The sequence below is a fragment of the Sciurus vulgaris genome (genome assembly GCF_902686455.1).
Source record: "Sciurus vulgaris genome assembly, chromosome: 14".
Lineage (NCBI taxonomy): Eukaryota > Metazoa > Chordata > Mammalia > Rodentia > Sciuridae > Sciurus > Sciurus vulgaris.
Genome location: NC_136475.1, coordinates 25,647,370 through 25,667,816, shown reverse-complemented (window position 1 = coordinate 25,667,816; position 20,447 = coordinate 25,647,370). Strand labels below are relative to the sequence as shown.

At 34.6% G+C, this 20,447-nt stretch overlaps 1 protein-coding gene across 3 annotated transcripts in view; it reads left to right on the top strand.

The window, feature by feature from the left end:
* GFPT1 (glutamine--fructose-6-phosphate transaminase 1) overlaps positions 1 to 20,447 on the top strand; it is a 57,383-nt gene that overhangs the window by 16,951 nt on the left and 19,985 nt on the right. For 2 of the 3 annotated variants that reach the window (XM_079110831.1, XM_079110833.1), the window contains 10 exons: positions 1,424 to 1,549; positions 4,635 to 4,693; positions 5,799 to 5,933; positions 7,265 to 7,326; positions 8,319 to 8,398; positions 8,603 to 8,656; positions 12,050 to 12,155; positions 13,867 to 14,030; positions 15,028 to 15,123; positions 19,071 to 19,168. In XM_079110831.1, coding sequence (XP_078966957.1) covers positions 1,424 to 1,549; positions 4,635 to 4,693; positions 5,799 to 5,933; positions 7,265 to 7,326; positions 8,319 to 8,398; positions 8,603 to 8,656; positions 12,050 to 12,155; positions 13,867 to 14,030; positions 15,028 to 15,123; positions 19,071 to 19,168 — 980 coding nt within the window. The remainder of the gene's footprint in view (positions 1 to 1,423; positions 1,550 to 4,634; positions 4,694 to 5,798; positions 5,934 to 7,264; positions 7,327 to 8,318; positions 8,399 to 8,602; positions 8,657 to 12,049; positions 12,156 to 13,866; positions 14,031 to 15,027; positions 15,124 to 19,070; positions 19,169 to 20,447) is intronic. The other variant, XM_079110832.1, reaches the window with a different exon arrangement.

The following is a 20,447-nucleotide window of genomic DNA, read 5'->3' as shown; positions in this document are numbered from 1 at the left end:
CATACGGATATCAAGTTTTCCCAGTACCATTTTTAAAAAGAAATGCAAATCAAAACTACTCTGAGATTCCATCCCACCCCTGTCAGAATGGTAATTATCAAAAATATAAACTACAATAAATGTTGGTGACAATGTGGGGGAAAAGGTTCACTTATACATTGCCAGTGGAACTGAAAATTGGTGCAACTGTTCTGGAACGCAGTATGGAGATTCCTTAGAAAACTTGGAATGCAATCACCAGTAGACCCTATTATCCCACTCCTCCATTTATACCCAAAGGACTTAAAATCAGGATACTACAGTGATGTAGCCACTTCAATGTTTACAGCAGCTCAATTCACAGTATCCAAGTCTTCCAAATTGGAACAAGTTATACTTATTCTATGTATATATAATGTTTCAAAATATACTCTACTGTCATATAAAAAAAAAGACTGTTTTCTCTCCAGCATATTTTTTTAGCACCTTTGTCAGGTGTGAGATAGCTATAAGTGGATTTGTCTGTGTCTTCTATTCCATTGATCTTCATGTCTATTTTGATGCCAATACCATGCTGTTTTTGCTACCATATCTCTGTAGTATGATTTGAGATTCAGTCTTGTGATGCTTCCTACATCACTTTTTTTGTTCAGAATTGCTTTGGCTATTGTGGGTTTCTTATTCTTCCAAATGAATTTAAGGACTGTTTTCTAGTTCTGTGAAGAATGTCATTGGTATTTTGATGGGTTTTGCATTGAATCTGTATATTACTTTGGGTAGCATGGCCATTTTGACAGTATTAATTCTGCCTATCCAAGAACATGGGAAGTCTTCCCATTTTCTGAAGTTTTCTTTGATTTCTTTTTTTAGTGTTTTCATTGTAGAGTTCTTTCATTTCCTTGGTTAGGTTGATTCCCAGCTCTTTTTTTTTTTCCAGGTTACTGTGAAAGGGATGGTTTTCCTGATTTCTTTTTCAGCTGAATTGCTGTTGGAATATACAAATGTTATTGACTTATGAATGTTTATCTTGTATCCTTCTACCTTGCTGAATTAATTTATTAGCTCTAGAAGTCTTCTGGTGGAATTTTTTTGGGTTTTCTAGATATAGGATCATGTTGTCAGCAGACAGTGATGGTTTGATTTCTTCTTTTTAAAGGGATTCGTATCTCTTTAATTTCCTTCTCTTCCCTGATTACTTTGGCTAGAGTTTCAAGAACTATATTGAATATGTGTAGTGGGAGTGGACATTGTTGTCTTATTCCTGATTCTAGAGGAAAAACTTTGTTTTCTCTATTCAGTATGATGTTGGCTTTAGATTTGTCAAATACAACCTTTTTAATGTTTAGATATGTTCCTCTTATACCTAGTTTCTCCAGTGTTTTTAACATGAATAGTTTTTTATAGCATTATTTAATACTGGAATTTTTCATTCCATCTTCTTCAGAACAACAAGACATGGATTTGGACATAGAATTTGATGTACACCTTGGAATAGCTCATACCCGTTGGGCAACACATGGAGAACCCAATCCTGTGAATAGCCACCCCCAGCGCTCTGATAAAAATAATGGTATGAACAGATTCTTGATGCTTTGGGATGACTGTAGAGGGCTGATGATGGTAGGAAGAATGAAGGCTCATTTGTTTTTGTTATCTTAATTTTTCTTAATTTGGAGAATTTCAAATATATTCAGAAATAGAGAGCATATTGAACCTGATGTATATATTTCCCAACTTTAACATTCATGCAGAACATGAGCAATTAAGTTTATCTAATTTGAAAGCCAGTAGATAATCATATTATAGATTGATGACTCTTCAATATTGTTTTTTTTTTTTTGAGGTACTGGGGACTAAACCCAGGGCTTCACACATCTAGGCAGGTGCTCTACCACTGAGCTGCATCTCAGCCCTTTTTATTTTGTTTTGAGACAGGGTCTCACCAAGTTTCCCAGGCTGGCCTTGGACTTGTGATCCTCTTGCCTCAGTCCGTGGGTAACTGGAATTACAGGAGTGTGCCACTGGCCCTGTTCCGTGTGTGTGTGTGTGTGTTTGTTTTTGGTGTGGGGGATTGAACCCAGGGGTACTTTACCACTGACTTACATCCCCATACCTTTTAATTTTTTATTTTGAGATATAGTTTACTAAGTTGATTAGATCCTTGCTAAGTTGCTGAGGCTGCCCTTGGACTTGTATTCCTCCTCCCATGTTGCTGGGCTTACAGTGATCATGTCCATGGTGCCTGTATATTTTATATAAATTGGTGTGGTGTTTGATTTCCTCTGGAGGTACAAAATGTTTCAATGTTTTTTCTTTTTGTGTTGTTTCAGTCAGTGTTGGTCATTGCCGTAATTAATTTGTATGAATTTAAAGATGAAGCAACGTGATTTTAAATTTCCAATTCAGGTCCAGGAGTGTAAGGTTCTTACTGAACCGCCTTGATCTGATACCTGTTTTTCCTTTCAGTCATGCTTAACCACTCTCAACACCTGTAATATCTATATTTGATTTATCCCCTGATATACATAATAACAATAATAATACCAATATTAACATAACAGTGTGTTTACTGAAAACTCTTTAAAAGACTTTTTTGGTTGTTTTTGTCCTTAGGGATGTATAATCAAATTTGTGTTTTTAGAGACACTTGGAACAGTGTCTTTATATTGTTGTGCTACCAGTTAGTTATAGCATTATGTTAATATATTTAATATAATATATTTAATTTTCTTAGTTGGGTGCAGTGTTGCATGCCTATAATCCCAGCTACTCAGGAGTCTAAGGTAGGAGGATCAGAAGTTTGAGGTCTATCTGGGCAATTCAGCAAGACACACTCATAATAAAATACAGAGGGCTGCAGACATAGCTCAGTAGTGGAGCACTTACCTAGCATATGCAAGACCCTGGGTTTATTTTATTTCCCCAGTGCTGAAAAAAATCAATTTTATTAAAATTATTTAATGTTTTGAAGCCACAGCTGTAAAACAAAGCATATTAAAAGAAGTCTAGGGACTGGGGGATTGTTCTTCTGAGATAGAATGAATACATGTTTAGGGTTCAATCCCAGGCACCAAAAAAGAAGTTTAACTTTATCTTGTAACTTTTTTTTTTTTTTGGTGATTAGAATAAAATCCAGGGCCTTATGCATGTTTAGCAAGGGTATACTACTGAGCAGTACCCCAGTCCTTTCAACAGTTTTTTTTTAAAACTCTGTTCTTCTACTTTTAAATGTAATAAGCAAATGCACACAGTTGAATATGTATCTGTGGGTGTGTGTCCCTTTTGATTTTATAATTTAATTCAGAAGCTGCCTATTTAGGTTTTTTGTGCCTCAGTAATATTGATGAATTCTAATGTTAGCAACCACTCAGACTTTTAAGACTGAGAAGACCTTCATAAAAGATATCTAAAAACTTGTATCTAAATTGTGTTTTAAGATTTTGGCTTTAAATTAAGACTTTTTGTTAATTACTTATGATTCTGTGTTCTAGCATTTTTTTTCTTATTTATTTTTATAGTTGATAGCATCTATTAAAACTCTAATGATAAAAATATTTTTTAGTTTATAATGCATTGTAGTTAAGGTTCATTTACTCTCAAACCCAGATGTCAAATCTTTAGGTATATTAAAAAATTTGGATAATGTAATGTAAAATTAGATTCAGCCAGAAACCAGTGGTGTGCCTAGTAGTCCCAGCTGATTTAGGGAGACTAAGTCAGGAGAATCACTTTACCCCAACAGTTTGAGACAAACCTCAAAAACATAGTGAGATCCCCATCTCAAAAAGAAAAAAAAATTGGATTTAGTAGTAATTTTTCTCCTGACATGTGAACTTTAATAAATCTATATTAGTAGTTTTTATATACTCTGCCAGTGGCTACAAGTAATGTTATCAACTCTTTTTTTTTTTTTTTTTTTTTTTTTTTTTTTTTTTGCGGTGTTGGGGATCAAACCCAGGGTCTTATACTTGCAAGGCAAGCACTCTACCGAATGAGCTCTCCCCAGCCATTGTTATCAACTCTTGATTATTTATTCTGATATTTGTCTCAGTTATTTAATAAGAATAGGTTAAAATAATTCCCAAATCATATTTAGTTGCTCTTGGAATGATATTTTAATAATTTTTATGTGACACTCCAGGATTTATTTGGACCTCAGACAAGTAAATGTAACTATAGAACTGAATACCTATCTGGTTATTCTTGGTAAGTTCCTTAAATTTAGATCTTTAACTTTTAGTTTAAAAGGGCTTTTCTTTAAACTTATATTGAGGAAAGAAAATTGAGAAATGAGAATAAGAGTTAATTAGTTCAGCCTTCTCAGTTTGCAAATGAGGAAACAGGTACAGTAAATTTTCTCCTTTCACCTGGTAGCATTGGGGTGGTAATTCAGCCACAACTGAAATTAATGACTCTAGACTTCCAGTTTATTGTTTCCTTGCTGTATGCACTTCCCTACAACTATGTGCTCCTGCTAAGCCACATAATGGTGCTGATGTACCTGATGATAATCTAATAATGAGAAATAGATGATACTTGATTACATTGAGAAGTACAATCTGTTTACTTGAGAAAAATCTGTTCACAATAATAATTCATGATAGCATTTATCAAACTTTGAATTTTTTTATCATCAATGCTTTTATCTCTTTTAGAATTTATTGTTATTCATAATGGAATCATCACCAACTATAAGGACTTGAAAAAGTTTTTGGTAAGTAAAGTGACCTCAGAAGACCCCAGAATATCTTTACTTAGATCAGTGAGATTTTTTTCTTAGGATGTGCAACACCATCTTCATGTGATCAGGTAATTCTAAGATGATTTCAAGGGTACGGTGGTTTATTGGACTGAAACAATTGTTTTCCTACATGGAAAGGAAATAATTATTTGACTTTATTGTAAGTGACCAAAACTCAAATAAAATTGTAGTTTTGAGGGTTGGGGGTATAGCTCAGTGGTAGAGTGTTTGCTTAGTATGCATGAGGTCCTGGGTTTGATCCCTGGCACTGGAAAAATTAAAAAAAGAAATTTTTAAAGGAGGTTTTTGGGGACATGTTTGGTACTATGAAAGACCCTGTTTGACATTTTTTAAAAAAAATTCTAGGATATATAAGAAGAGTCAATACAGAGTAAATGAAAGATCTTTGTCCTAACTAGCCACATTCTCTATTGTAATGGTCATACTGATGACCTTCTCAGTCCTATCCAATTGAGCTTTCTGTAGTGATGGAAACATTTTCTGTCTGTTCTATTGTAGTAGCCCCATCCTCATAGGATTGTTGATCTGGTGTGACTTAGAAACCGAATTTTAAATTTTAGTTAAATTTAAATAGCCACATATAACTTATGGCTATTTTATTTTATTTATACCATCATCAAAGAAAGAATTGGTATATTCATTATGAAATTAGTGTTTTAAATATTGTGTTTTTCATTATATTTTAATTACTTAAAATTTATTTGATTCCCCTGTGGCATATATTTATATAAATTAAGTATATGTTCAGTTATATGGAATACTATGTTATTTCAGACTCACTGTAATCAATGGTGATCTTTATTTTGTGCAATGGAGTATGATGTTAAAAATATTAAAAATTAGTTTTTTTTTTTTCTTTTTTTTTTTTTATTGTAAACAAATGGGATACATGTTGTTTCTCTGTTTGTACATGGCACAAAGGCATACCATTTGTGTAATCATAAATTTACATAGAGTAAAAATTAGGTTTTTGAGGGAAAAATTCTGTGGAAAGTATTTGGCTTTCATGATATTTTCTTAAATGTGTGTGTTGTGTTTTTTTCCCCCCTGCCTGTAGGAAAGCAAAGGCTATGACTTTGAATCTGAAACAGATACAGAGGCAATTGCCAAGCTTGTTAAATACATGTATGACAACTGGGAAAGTCAAGATATCAGTTTTACTACCTTGGTGGAGAGAGTTATCCAACAATTGGTATTAAACCACACTTTTAAATCTAGTTATCCTAACATTAATCATGAGAAACTATTTAAGTCTTATAAACAGGAACTATGTTGATTTATTGAGTAATTTTGACTTTTATTTTCTATATGCAAAACAATTCAACTTAAATAATTTTGAGACTGTTGTTTGACTTATTTTTTTAACTGCCTCCCCCAACTCTTAAAATTCTACCTATTTTACTGTAATTTAGTGAACTGAGGTTGAAGAGTAAGTTTGTCTAAAAATAACACATACATACAGACTTACATACATGACCCACATACATGTACACAGCACACATGATAGAGAATTCATCACTCTTTTGCTTCCATCCAATAATTTTAGCACAAGTACCTTCAGTGAAATACAGCTTTATTCTGGAATAATGTCTGCATGTTTCTGAGCCGGCATTATGAATTCTTTTTTTTTCCTTTTTGGGACTTGTCCTTCGCTCTATACCTCTATATGAGAGTATTTTGCAGCCTAAGAGAAAAGCACTATTCTTTTGAATCAGCTGCCCTAAGTAAAGATTAAAGATGTCCAAGATCCACAAAAGACCATGTCCATAGTGATGCCTACATTCATAACTCTGGCTTTCCCACTTAAAAGCTCTTTCCTTCCCTAATATGATCCAATCCTTCCCTCCCACTGCCACACAAAACTTATGAAGTCTGTAGCAGAAGGAGTTAGGATGATGGAGAATTTGGAGGTCTGCTCCTTTCCTTTACACAAGGCAGAGTAGTGTGTCTTCTCAGCCTTTTCTTCTTTTTACTGTGTGTTCTATAGTGATTTTTTGATCTACCTTAGACTCTTCCTTTATCCATTCTTTAGGCCCTGTCTCTGAGGAGGTTGGGTTGATGGGGTACAGTGTTGTGTGTGTTAATAATAATCTATGTATGTACTTATATCTCTAATATCAAGGGCAAAAATTATGGAAGTTAACAGTGGTGTACTAGAGCAGAGAATGGGTTTGGGATATTGAGCTTGAAATCTTTTCTAATTCTCTTCTCCCCCTATTAATTTATAGTATGGGAGATAAGACAGATCTGTTGAGAAATGCTGATGCATGTACAGAGGTGGCTTTTCAAATGGTCTGTTTTTGGAGCCATTATCTATTAAGCATATTTTGAAAGTGAGCTTATTTTAAAAAGCTGTTCTTGTATACACCAAAGCTCAGGATTGTTGACCTGAAATTTAGACTTCTTTATAAACTAGTGTAAAATAGCACTTGTGAGAACAAAAGAAGCCAGAATGTTTTAAGCATTTCACATTTGGTAATTGATTATAATAAGTATTGTTAATGTAGTTTTTTCTATCCATAGGAAGGTGCCTTTGCACTTGTATTTAAAAGTGTTCATTTTCCTGGGCAAGCAGTGGGCACAAGGTACATATAAATTTAATAATGACATAATTATATGTAAACATTTGAGGAACAGGGTTGTTCTTTGAAGGCTGTAAATGACCCTTTACTATAAAGGCTCTTCCCTTCCCTGGAGGTATTCATGTGTTTGTTTTCATGTATTCCTCCTTGTTTTTTGTTACATCACTCTATGATGTAACAGAATCCCTTAATAAAGTAAATGCATTTTGGCATTTATGATCGGCCTTTTGTCTTTTGGGTAGGCTGTGTTTCTGTGTTTACTTTGTGAATTTGAGTATTTAATATTCTCTAATTTCAGGCCCAAAACATTAGCTTTCTTTATATTTTTTAGAAATATATGTTCCAGATAGATTCCTAGATAATTATGCTAGGATATTCAAAACCAATCATGAAGCCCTTTTTAGAACAGTGAGGAACCTTAAGATTTGGTGGGGGTGGTGTTTGGGTGGGGGAAAGAGTATTTGTTCTTTAATCTGAAGGCAGGATGGCTAAAGAGAAGGTGCAGAACATTCATATATTGGTGTTCTGTGTAGAAGCAAAAGCAAAGTTCCATTTAACATTAAAAGGAAAAATTTCAAGTATAGTGTTATATAACAGGAATTGGCAACCTTTTTCGGATTGGGCTATAGAGTAAATGCTTTAAGCTTTCTGTGTCATGTCTCTTTTGTAGCTTCAGTGTTGCGGTACTAGTGTGAGAGCAGCCATACATTGTATATAAAAGAATGGGTATGACTGAGTTCCAATAATCCTTTATTAATACAATTTTAATGTGTCAATTAAAAATAACAGTAAAAAAATCCTTATTTTTAAACATAAATAAGCATGGCCTGTGGGTCTTAGTTTGCAAACCCATTTCATTTATTATGTCTGGAATTGAGTTTGGAGGGAGAATTAAAACATTATTTGAAGAGTATTGATTCATTAACTTTGAAGTTTGTATTGTTAGTACATTATTTGTAAAACGGTGACTTGACTTGTCTTAACTTGATTTACAGACGAGGTAGCCCCCTGCTGATTGGTGTGCGGAGTGAACATAAGCTTTCTACTGATCACATTCCAATTCTTTATAGGACAGGTAAAACTACTCTTACATCATGCCAATGGGGAAAATGTATAAATTAAGTGTAGTAGATATAAATAATTTTTTCCCTTAAGTTGGAATAAACGCCCTTTTGCTCAAACCCATATATAAATATATATTTCTGTCTAGATGTGAAAAAGATTTGTTTTTGTGAGTTCTCTGACAAGTAGAATTATTTTTTCTGTTGTATATCCTTAGCTAGGACTCAGATTGGATCAAAATTCACACGGTGGGGATCACAGGGAGAAAGAGGTGGGAAATGCACTCTGCATGGATGGGGAGGAGTCTTATCCTCTTTTGTTCATTCTTTACTAATTCTGTTCTTGGAGTGAATGAATGTGCTGGGCCTCTAAAAATGTGCTTATTTTGTGGGGAACCATTTTGACATTTTTTTTCCTAATTTGCAGAATATATTTTGTCTGTTTGCTTTTGGCATTTAGAAAACTGCTTTTAATAATTTGTTTTATTAAAATCTCTGAGGTTTGAGGAAACAGCTGAAATTGTATTTTTTCTGTTTTAAAATCATATAGGATACTTGCTTAGATTAGGGAAGAAAAAGCACTGTGTACTAGGTTAATATAAATTGAAACTAATTAGTAGTTATTTGAATAATGTAGCCTAGCTTTTAACTGAAATACATTTAAGTTGTCTTCATTTTATGCATGACATTTTATCATCTAAAAATAATGTCATTTGATATTTTGATTGGCTTTGTTTAAATTTGAAGTTATTGTTCTTATTTATTTCATGTTTGTGGTGTATTTGATTTTATTTTTGGTACTGGGGATGTAATCCAGGGGCACTCTGTCACTGAGCTGCATCCCCAGCCCCTTTGTTTCTGTTAAGTTTGAGAACAGGGTCTTGCTTAGTTGCCCAGGCTTGTTTCAAACTTAAGCCTCTTGAGTTTCTGAGATTACAGGTGTGTGTCACCATACCCACTGAGGTTTATTTTTTTAAATAAGACTTTTACCTGTATGAACTCTGGACCATTTTATTGATACAGTTACATAGAAAAGTGACAACTACAGTGTGCTCTATTATTGCTAAAAGCTTTTTATGTAAAAGAAAGTGGTAGTTTCAGGAAATTGAAACTTATTAATATATAATTCTTGGAAAACATTTAGCAAAGAACTTTAAATCTTTTCGCCTTTGATGGTGTGTGTCTACTTTCACTCTTATCTAGAGTAGAAAAGTTATTTTCTTAAATGACCTCCAATCCTGAGATGTTACAAGTTCTTTTTTTTCCCTGTCATTCCCCCCCCATCCCATTCATCCCATTTCCACTCCCTTTTCTTTCTTTCTTTTTTTTTTTTTTTTGTTTGTTTTTTGGTACCGGCTATTGAACCCAGGGGTACTTAACCACTAAGCCACATCCCCATCCCTTTTTTGTATTTTATTTAGAGACAGGGTCTCACTGAGTTGCTTAGGGCCTCACTAAGTTGCTGAGGCTGACTTTGAACTTGTGACCCTCTTGCCTCAGCCTCCCAAGCTGCTGAGATTACACATGTGCACCTACTATGCCAGGCTCCACTCCCTGGTCTTTCCAGGAGAAAAATATCTGTCAACAAGAGTACAGAATTTGGATCCAGAGTTCCAGATGGATCCAAATAATTTTGCCTGCATATATATTATCTCTATACATTACCTTGTGAGTTGTCTTGGGCTATTTTTAAAAATAATGGAAAAATATTGGCTAACGTCTCAAGAAATTGGAAAAAAAATTTTATAATAGATTGTATTTGAGTAACTGTTTCACTATCTGTAGATAAATAGTGTATGGCTCAGTGAATAGCCTCATATTGAAGGAGAGAACTATGGGTTGCCTTTTAGACTTTCACCATTTTTTCCCAATGTGATCACTGACCAAATAAAAATAAAGACTCCTTTCTCTCTGTAGGACAGGGATGATAATTGCATTCCATTTCAACCAAATGAGATAACCAATACATGGGAAACATTTTAGAGAGTATAAAAGCTGAATAGGTGTTGTATAAATAGGCAGTGTATATCTCAAATTCTTTTTTAATATTTTGATTAAATGTGCTTTTGTACATTATCAGTATTTGGAGTGAAACTCAACCCTATTATGACATTTTATGTACAAAGCTAGTTACATTTATTTTTAAATATAAGTGCTGGAATATCGTGTTTGTTTTGCTTTTTTTTTGTTTTGGGTATTGAACTCAGAGGCACTTCACTGCGTGTTAGGCACACACTCTGCTATTGAGTTACACCTGCAATCCTTTCACTTTTTTTTTTAGATACAGTAATATTCACTTTTTGATGCACAGTTTCAAGTGTTTTGTCAAAACAAACAGTTGTTTAACCACCACCACAATCAAGATGTACAACAGTTCTCTTCCCTAGACAGTCCCTCAAGCTGTACCTTTGAAATTCATGGCAAACACTGATATGTTACCTTTCTATAGTGTTGTCTTTTTTAAGACATTATATTATGCTTACATCTTAAGGTTTGATATCTTCTATTCTGAATTCCAGTGGGAGGAACTATTTCATTTTCATGCCTAAAATACACTAAATAATCACAGATGATGGAGAACTTTGGATATATGTTTCTAAGAATAATTATTTCCAAGTCTTTATATGTGCATTTTAGAGAATAGATGGGTTTTTACAAGTATATGTGTAGTTTTCTCTGGATATTGTGTGGATAGGTTATAAGGTCTACTATGTTCTGGCCTTGGAGAAAGGAGCTTTTTGTTGTTGTTTTTTTAATGTCTTGAATATAATTATATAGTAGATTTTTTTCTACATTAGGTTAATTTGTCAAACTTTATCATACTTCCTCATGTTCACTTTAGATGGAAATAAGTAAAAAAGAAAAAAAAACTTACATATCACTGACTTGACAAATTACATGGAGATGCCAGAATTTTGAAGTGCTAGAATTAAAAAAGGTGCCAACATTATTACAAAGGGACCATACTCTACCCTGACTTAAAAGAAGTATAAGAAAACATAATTTTAAGACAGGAGACATTCCTGGTCTGTATTATTTCTGGTGTTTGACAGTAGGTGCCCTGTAGGGTGTACCATAATTAGAGAGACATGTATCTTTGTTTTGTTTTAAAACCAGAATTAGCGTAGACTACACATGATTTGTTAGCTGCCTTGCTGTTGAAGTTTAGAGAAGTTCGTTATGAGATAATGAAGATTAATTTGCCACTAATTTTATTTTTATTGTATAGTTTTGATATTTTCAATGGAGTTTTTGTGATAAATATAGGTACACAAACTTACATGTATTAAGTCCATCAGGTTTGGTGTGAGAAAAACATTAAGATTAGTCTGTGTATATTTTTTATTTTTAAAAAAGCTAATGAATTATTGGACTTGAAAATAAATATTACATTAAAAATTTTATAATGTACTGTTATTTGCCATGCATTCTTTTATACTTTTATAGTTGCTATTTCACTCTACACTTTTGGTCTGTTCTTATTGCTTATTGCATGGAAATAAGGTATCTACCTGGCATTTAAAAGTTGCTGAAATAATTTTGTGTTGCTATTTTTTTTTAATTGTTGGTGTTGTTGATTTTGTAAAAAATTATATTTCTATATCAAGCATGATTTTCTACATATTTCTACATATTTGTCAATTCATATTAACTGTGTGCTCTAGGCAAAGACAAGAAAGGAGGCTGCAATCTCTCTCGTGTGGACAGCACGACTTGCCTTTTTCCTGTTGAAGAAAAAGCAGTAGAATATTACTTTGCTTCTGATGCAAGGTGAGCTTCCTTAGTTGATTCACAGAGAATTTTTATTAAAATTTCTTTTATATAGGAAACCATAAGTCATTTTGTAGAAATCTAGTCATGCTGTATAAGAGAACTTTTTTATTTTCACAGTGCTAGGTATAGAACCCAGGGCCTCATGCAAAGGCAAGCACTTTATTTTTTTGTGATACTGGGAAGTGAATGCAGGGCTTTGCTCATGATAAGCAAGTGCTCTATCATTGAACTGCATCTCTGTCCGCAGGCAAGTACTTTACCAATGAGCTATACCCTCTGCTTCATCCCTAAAATTTGTTTAATTAAAATAGAGGTGACTTTTTATCTCACTTCAAAGCATGTATGTGTTCATATTTAAAAAAAAAAATTTTTTAGATGTTGATGGACTTTTATTCATTTATTTATATGTGGTACTGAGAATCAAACCCATGCCTCACATATGCTAAGCAAGTGCTCTACCTCTGAGCCACAACTCCAGCCTCTTCATATATTTTTTGAGACTTCTTCCAGTGTATTACTTTAGAGCACTTATTTATTTATTTATTTGCTTTCTTAATCAGATTTTGTAGGGAGAAGAGATTTTAGATTGGAGAAGTGAATTAGCTTAGTTATTATCCCAAGTAACAGTGTAGTTGTTGAACCATTGTATTTTAGACTTTCTTTCTGTATTTTTTATTGGTGCATTATAGTTGTACATAATGGTGGGATTTATTATTACATATTTAATAGTGTAGCAGTAGAATTTGGCCAGTATCATTCCTCAGTATTTCCCCATTCTGTAGTTCTAGTCTTAATTTGGACATTCATTTTCTTATTTATTTATTTATTTTTTCATTTGGAATGAACTTGGAGCATAATTATTTCTGTAAAGGAGCAGTATTAAACTAAATTATTTTGAAAGAATATTGCAATGTTCAGATTCATTTATAAGTAAAATACTATAGTAATGGGGGTAAGATGGAATTACTCAAATTGCCAGTAAATGAAGCCTGAATGGAGAGCTAAGGGGAGATTTGGAATTAATTAGGTGAAGAAAAGAATGTTCATTCACTTCAGGTGGCTCATCCTATGAGAGTTCAGGAGGGATGTGAGTGTGGTTGGAATAGAGCATAAGAGTAATCTTGGTGGGAGAAAAGATTGGAGAAGGAGGTGTAGGGGTCATGGTAAGGCATTTTGATGTTTTCCTAAGAGCCAAAGGGAAGTCATGAAGTGGTTTGTTGGGGGAGGGAAACATCTTCATCAGAGTTGCCTTTTGATATCAATTATGGCAGAAAAGGAGACTTTGTAGAGGGAGATAAGAGAATGTGGATAAACTAGTCAGGATGCTGCAGTGGTTTGTAAAATTGTAAAATTTGTTAATGGATAGAAAGAAGAGGAAATAACCATGCCTTCTGATGTAACCTAATTTGGTTAGCTTGCAAAGCAGTTTCTTTATTTTTTGTCCACAATGATCCTCCCCACCCCATCAACATTGCCCTGTAAGGTATAGCATGGATAACTAGAAAGTTAACAGAAGTATTGCAAAATGATGGAGTATTTATTTATTTATTTTGAAGTGCTGGCGATTGAACCAAGGGCCTTTCATATGCTAGGCAAGTGGTGTATCACTGAGTCGTATCCCACCCTGGAGTTTGTGCTTAAATGATAGTTTTGTTTATAATAATTATCCTTGGTTATTGACATTTATATCTCCCTGAATGTTTTCTAGTGCTGTTATTGAACATACCAATCGGGTAATCTTTCTAGAAGATGATGATGTTGCAGCAGTAGTGGATGGCCGTCTTTCTATCCATCGAATTAAACGTACTGCAGGAGATCATCCTGCGAGAGCTGTGCAAACCCTCCAGATGGAACTCCAGCAGATCATGAAGGGTGAATGTTTTTGGCATGTTATAGCTTGGTGTCCTTAAAGAAAGGAGACATTCTACCTCTTGTCCTGCCAATGAATTTAACTATATTGCTATTGGTATCTTCTATATGTTTAATGAAGGGACAGTTCCAGGAAAAGGGATGATTCCTTAAAGAAATTATCTGTAGTTCTTACAGTAGTTTTTCAAACTAATTTATGGTTTGCCGTTTCTAACATTATAAAAAAGAGATTGATTAATAGTGCCTGATATTTTTAAGATATCGTATATTTAAGATGTTCTTTCTCTTTCCATATTCTCCCTATGCTTCAGTTTTTTCATATATAAAATGGTTTTAATAGAACCTACCTCATTAAGGTTATTTTGAAGGCTGGGGATATAGCTCAGTTGGTAGAGTGCTTGCCTTGCAAGCACAAGGTTGTGGGTTCAATCCACAGCACCACACACACACAAAAAAAGTTATAGTGCTTGACACAGTGCATTCTGTGTAATGTTTGCTATTGGTAACTGTTGTGATTATTATTTTTTTATTTTTATTCTCCTTTCTGATTGGTTGTAGGAATAAAAGCTAACATTTATTGCATGACTGCTATATGTCATGTTCCTCACTATATTAATCTGTACCACAATCTATACAACAGAGTAACTGCTATTCTTATTTTATAGATTAAGGAATTTCCCTAGTTGAGATAGTAAAGGATAAAATCACGATTTGAACCTAGACTGACTAAAAATTAGGTTATCTTATTTCCCTTTTTTGCTCAAACTGTATGAGGTAAATAAGACTTTCCTTACTTATTCATTTTTTTTCCACAGAGTAAAATATATGCCTACAGTCTGTTAGTCATATATGAATATTGTTTTCTGTTACTGTTTAGACAGTCATATATGAATATTGTTTTCATTTTATTAGCAAGATTATATTAAAGGAGATAGTTGTATACAAATTTCTTATTGGACTTATTAATTTTTGTTTTAACTATATAATTTCTATGATTTAGGAAACTTCAGTTCATTCATGCAGAAGGAAATTTTTGAGCAGCCGGAGTCTGTTGTGAACACTATGAGAGGAAGAGTCAACTTTGATGACTATACTGGTAATGACATAGGACATTATTGTATTAAAGTCTCTTGTATGTGTGTATGGGTCCCATTAGCCACCTGAATGTTTTTTGTCCTTTGTAACCTTGGGAAAAAAATATGGCCTTTAACCATCATGGATGGTTAGCTCTTCAGTGTATGAGTCTGCTTATATGAGGTATCTAGAATAGTAAGATTCATAGGGACAAAAAGTAGATTAATGGTTGCCAGGTGCTGGGGGAAGGGTAACTGAAGGTGAGTTTTTTTTTTTTTTTTTTTTTTTTTTTTGTGCGTGTGTGTGTGTGTGTGTGTGTGTGTTGCTGGGGATTGAACCCAGGGCCTTGTGCATATGAGGCAAGCACTCTACCAACTGAGCTATATCTCCAGCCCCAAGTTATTGTTTAATGGATACAGTTTTAGTTTGGAATGGTGAAAAACTGGAGATGAATGGTAGTGATAACTGCACAACAATGAATGTAGTTAGTGCTACTAACTGTTTGCTTTAAAATAGTTAAAATGTCAAAGTTTATGTAGTGGGAACCTGCTGTGACTGTCAAGGAGAGTTGTGGGCACTATCCTTGGCACCAGATTCTAAGAACAAGATCTGGTCCACTTACTGGGAAACTTACACATATATATCCAGGCTAAGTTTTCTCTTTCCAGTTATAAGTAAATAAAGGTGTAAACTTCCCCAGAGATTTCAGTTGATTCTGATACCACATGGTATAACCTGTACCTTCCTACACATTAAAGGTAGAGGTCAGAACTCAACATTAGTCTTATTTGTGGAATTTCTCTCTAGATCATGTGTAACAGACCCATACATGTGTCTTTGGCCATAGACTGTCAGTCTCAAACTCATAGATTGGAGTGAACCATAAGAAAGTGATATCTGATACAGTCTTGCCCTTGAGGTTCTAATAATCTAGAAGGGGGGATGAATATATAATTAACTTTTTTAAGTAAGGCAAAATAGGATAGGATACCTGACATTAGAAACTCATTTTAATGTTCATATGCTTTAAGTTTAATGCTGAATTTAGGGAAAGTAGAGAATGAGTCTGTGGAAAGGGGCTTTGGGATTAGGGAAGTCTTCAAGAAGTAAGAAGGAGTGGGTTTTCAAGAAATTGGAAGTTTTTATTAGTGAAGATTGTTGGGGATGATAGAAGAGTATTAGCTAAGGGGAGCTTGTGTAAAAAGAATGAGGAAGATATTTATGAAATAGTTTGTAGTTTAGTTTGTTTCCCAGAAAAAGAAGAAAAGTAAAAAGTCTAGGAAGGAAGGGGAGAGGAACTTCTGTAGGGGCCTTGAATGCATTCTAATGTGGGGACTTGTTGGGGTAACACTTTTTGTAGAAATCGCAGAACTGTCAACGACTGAGGAGCCAATTGTGGTGCTAACTGTGCTTTCTTAAGATGGCTAGGTACCACTCTCCAGTGTTCCCTGAAGGAGTGAGAGGCTGAACTGCAGTTGTCAGAGTATTGTCCTGTCTGGGGTACAGGGAAAGGAGAGGGAAGTGGGGACCACCAAAGAAACAGGGCAGTATAAACCAGGACCTACACTTACCTGTGTGAAGGAAGGGGTTGTTGAAGGTGGTTGAACTGGAAGAACTGGGAGAGTAGCAGTAAATACCACGTGGTATTTATGGAATTAAAATTAGGAAAAAATATTGTCATGTAAGGAAAGAGGATGAAACAAACTGAAAAGTTTATTGTATTGTCCTCTCTCACAACTGATCCCAGACCTTGAACGTGCTAAGCACATGCTCTAACACTGAACTGTACCCTCAGTCCTGAGAAGTTCATGGTTTTGAAAAGCTCTGTTATCTCTATTAATGTGCATAAAAGTTCTATAATATAAACAGGATACCTGTGGAAATCAAGACCTTTTCAGTTTAAATGTCTTGCCAAAGGTCACATTGCTCAGCATTCATGGAGCAAGATTATCCTCCATGTATTCCTTGTTGTTCTCAAGTACTCTGTAACTCCGCCCCTGACCACTAGGCCTATTCATGGCTATGTTGCCAGAATTAGGCTTCTTCAAGGCATCATCAATTTGGATCTTGGGGAACTCCTTCCCGAACTAAGCCCTCTCAGCTATGAGGGAATTTGCTAGGACTTATTTTGAGGAAACTTGATGGCCAGCCAATCTCATCATCTTACCTCCTTGTCGTGGTCACCACCCACACTACCAGTCTCTGCTTTTATACTGAATCTTCTGATTTGCCTTTGCATACCTTGATCCAACCTTGAACCATATGTTTCCTTTCTTCTCAAATCTTTGTACTACATGCTGGGGTCTGTGGAAAAAACTGTAGGCACAGTTAATTTGAGCAGGCTTGGCTTAGTGCAGGAACAGTGAGTAGGCCAGTCTGCCTGGCAGGACCTTGGTGAGGGGAAGTGCTAGAAAATAAGGTCAGAGTGAAGCAGGCTGCAGGCCATGGGGGACTTGAAAGCCATAAGGAGTTTGGATTAGATTCTAAGTTAATTGGGAAGCCAATTATGCTTTTTGTTGTTTTGTTTTTCACTTTTTTGATTTCTTTTAAATAGAAGGATATAACACCCTCTCTCACTATTGAAATTTAAAAAGGAGAATATAAAATCATTTTAAAAAAACCCAAAAAGTAAAACATATACCTTAGTTTGATTAGTACAACTAAGGTGGAAAAAAGGGTGGGCAGATGAAGAGAGCAGGTGCAGGGTGTGACAACATAGGAGAATGATGCTCACGAGGACGTACATGTTTCTTCCTCAGCCAAGCCCTGAGTTGTGTGAGTCTAGAGCTCTGCTGGCCACTCAGGGCCTTGACCAGGATATTCATGTGGTGAGTGCTTAGAGGTCGGAGTTGAGTAATCAAATGAATGTTGGCTGAGTATTTTTCCCAGGTAGACTACTAGTCTGTAGAGAAGGATCCATAGAGAAGACATGTAAAGAATAGCACATCAGTAACTATAGAGACAGAAAAAGAAACAGGACAGACTCCATTAGAAGGTTTCAAGATCAGATGTTTTTAAAGGATCTCTACAAGATTATTTTGATCATGTGTGGAAGGCAGACTCCAGGAGGTCAAGAATAGAAGAGAGAATCAAGGAAATGTTTTCTTCCAGGGGAGATGCTGGTCTTGTGGGATTGCATACAGGGACTGTTGAAGCTGGACATGGGGGAGGGTAGGAGCAATCAAGGATAACACTGACATTTGAACTGGAGTAGTTGAGTGGATGGCAGTGGCTTTTAATGAGATGGCAAAGACTGAGAGTAGGTTTATGTTGTATACTGAGCACTATTCTGGGCACAGGGCAGGGGATATAAACATAATAAAGATAATTTTCTTCTAGGCAGGTTTATTGAATTATAATTAGATATAATAAAATTCATAATTCTTAATAAAAAATTCTGTTTTAAAAATTTGTTTTGAGATGGGATCTCACAGTGCTGCCTGGGCTGATCTTGAGCTGTTTGACTCAAGTGGTCCTCCTGCTTTAGCCTCCTGAAAATATTCTGAGTTTTTTGACCAACACCTGCAGGATAGTTATAATCCTGACTTCTGTAAAATCAAGATGTGGCACATTCCCATCACTCCATAAATTTTTGTGCCCTTTCATTATCAGCTCTTCCCCACCTCCAGCCTTCAGTATCTGCCTCTCTGTTGTTTATGTCCCTTTGCCTTTAAGATAACTTTTACTCCAAAGGGTAAAATGTAAAAATGATTAAACAAAGTAGAATGCAATAAGTACTGTAATTGTGTGCCCTTGGAAGTGGGTGGTAGGTATGGTTAGTGTTCAGGGGACAATTAGGTTGTGACCTATTAGTGTCCTTTTCATAACTATGGAGAACTGTGCTCCCTAAAAGAAATATTAATTCTTTGAAACAGCAATGTTATTTCTCATGTTGGCAGTAGACACTCATAAAAAGTGGTTTCATGTGATTCTTTCCTAAATAATTATGTTCTCAAACTTTTATTTCAGTGAATTTGGGTGGTTTGAAGGATCACATTAAGGAGATACAGAGGTGTCGGCGTTTGATTCTTATTGCTTGTGGAACAAGTTACCATGCTGGTGTAGCAGTAAGTGGCCTTTTAAAATTCTCAATATGTGATGTTAGATATCAGAGGATATCTGCAGACCAGTAGTATCTCTACTAACACCATGTAAAAGTCTGTGTTTTTTTTTTTTTTTTTTTTTTTTTCATGTTTTTCATGACAAATTTCAGGAAGATTTAGGGGATTTTAAAAGCTTCTTGAATTATTTATTTATCAATTATTTATTTATCAATGAAAGATTTGCTGTAGGCAGCTATTTAAATATCAGAGGGACTACCTGAAACTGACTTCATGAAAGACCAAAAGGGGTGCGTTTGTGCACCATTCCAGGCTTGTGGCCTTGGGATCCTGCCTATTTATATAAGAGCAGTCACTGGATTTTGCTTGGCATTGCTCACTTGCCCCAGACAGGTGACTGGTAACATGTGAACCTCAGCAGAAGTTTACTTCATGGACCATTTCTGTGAAGAAAGGAAGTCTGCTTTTGATCAGACTTTGTTCTTTAAATTGGTATTTTAGAAGTTAAAATTCTATATGAAAGATGTTTATTGGATTTCAGTGTAGAAATTACAGAATGTGATGGTCTTTTAGTCCACTAAATCAGATCTACATGTAGATTCTTCATAAATGAGACAGATTATATACTACTCATGTACAGAAGATCCTTATATTTGATTTCTGCTATTAAGATTGATTCCCAACTACCCTTAAATCATTCTAAGTATAGCATGCTTTTCAAAATTTTGTTTTTTTTACATATGTATATTTTTTTATTTTTGAGACAGGGTCTCTTTGAAGAAGTTAATTCCAATGTAACATTTATATTGTAAAATGGGAAAGTTTGTTTTATATTTAAAGGGAAAACATTTAGCATTTTTAAAGTTTTTAAATTTATTTTTTATTTAAAATTTAAAATTTGCATCCCACTTGATTGTGGTGCACTATCTTTTTAATATGTTTTTGTATGTGATTTGCCAGAATTTTATTGAGAATTTTTGCATTTGTGTTCATCAGGGATATTAATCTGAAGTTTTCTTTCCTTGATGTGTCTTTGTTTGGTTTTGGTGTCAGGGTGGTACTAACTTCATAGAATGAGTTTGGAAGAGTTCCCTTCTTTTCTGGTTCATGAAATAATTTAGAAGTATTGGTGTTAATTCTTCTTTGTATGTCTTGTAGAACTCAGCTGAGCTTTTCTTAGTTGGTAGGCTTTTGATGGCATCTTCTATTTTAGTGCTTGAGATTGATCTGTATGTCCTCCTAATTGAAAGTCATATATCTCTAGAAATTTGTTGCTGTCTTCAAG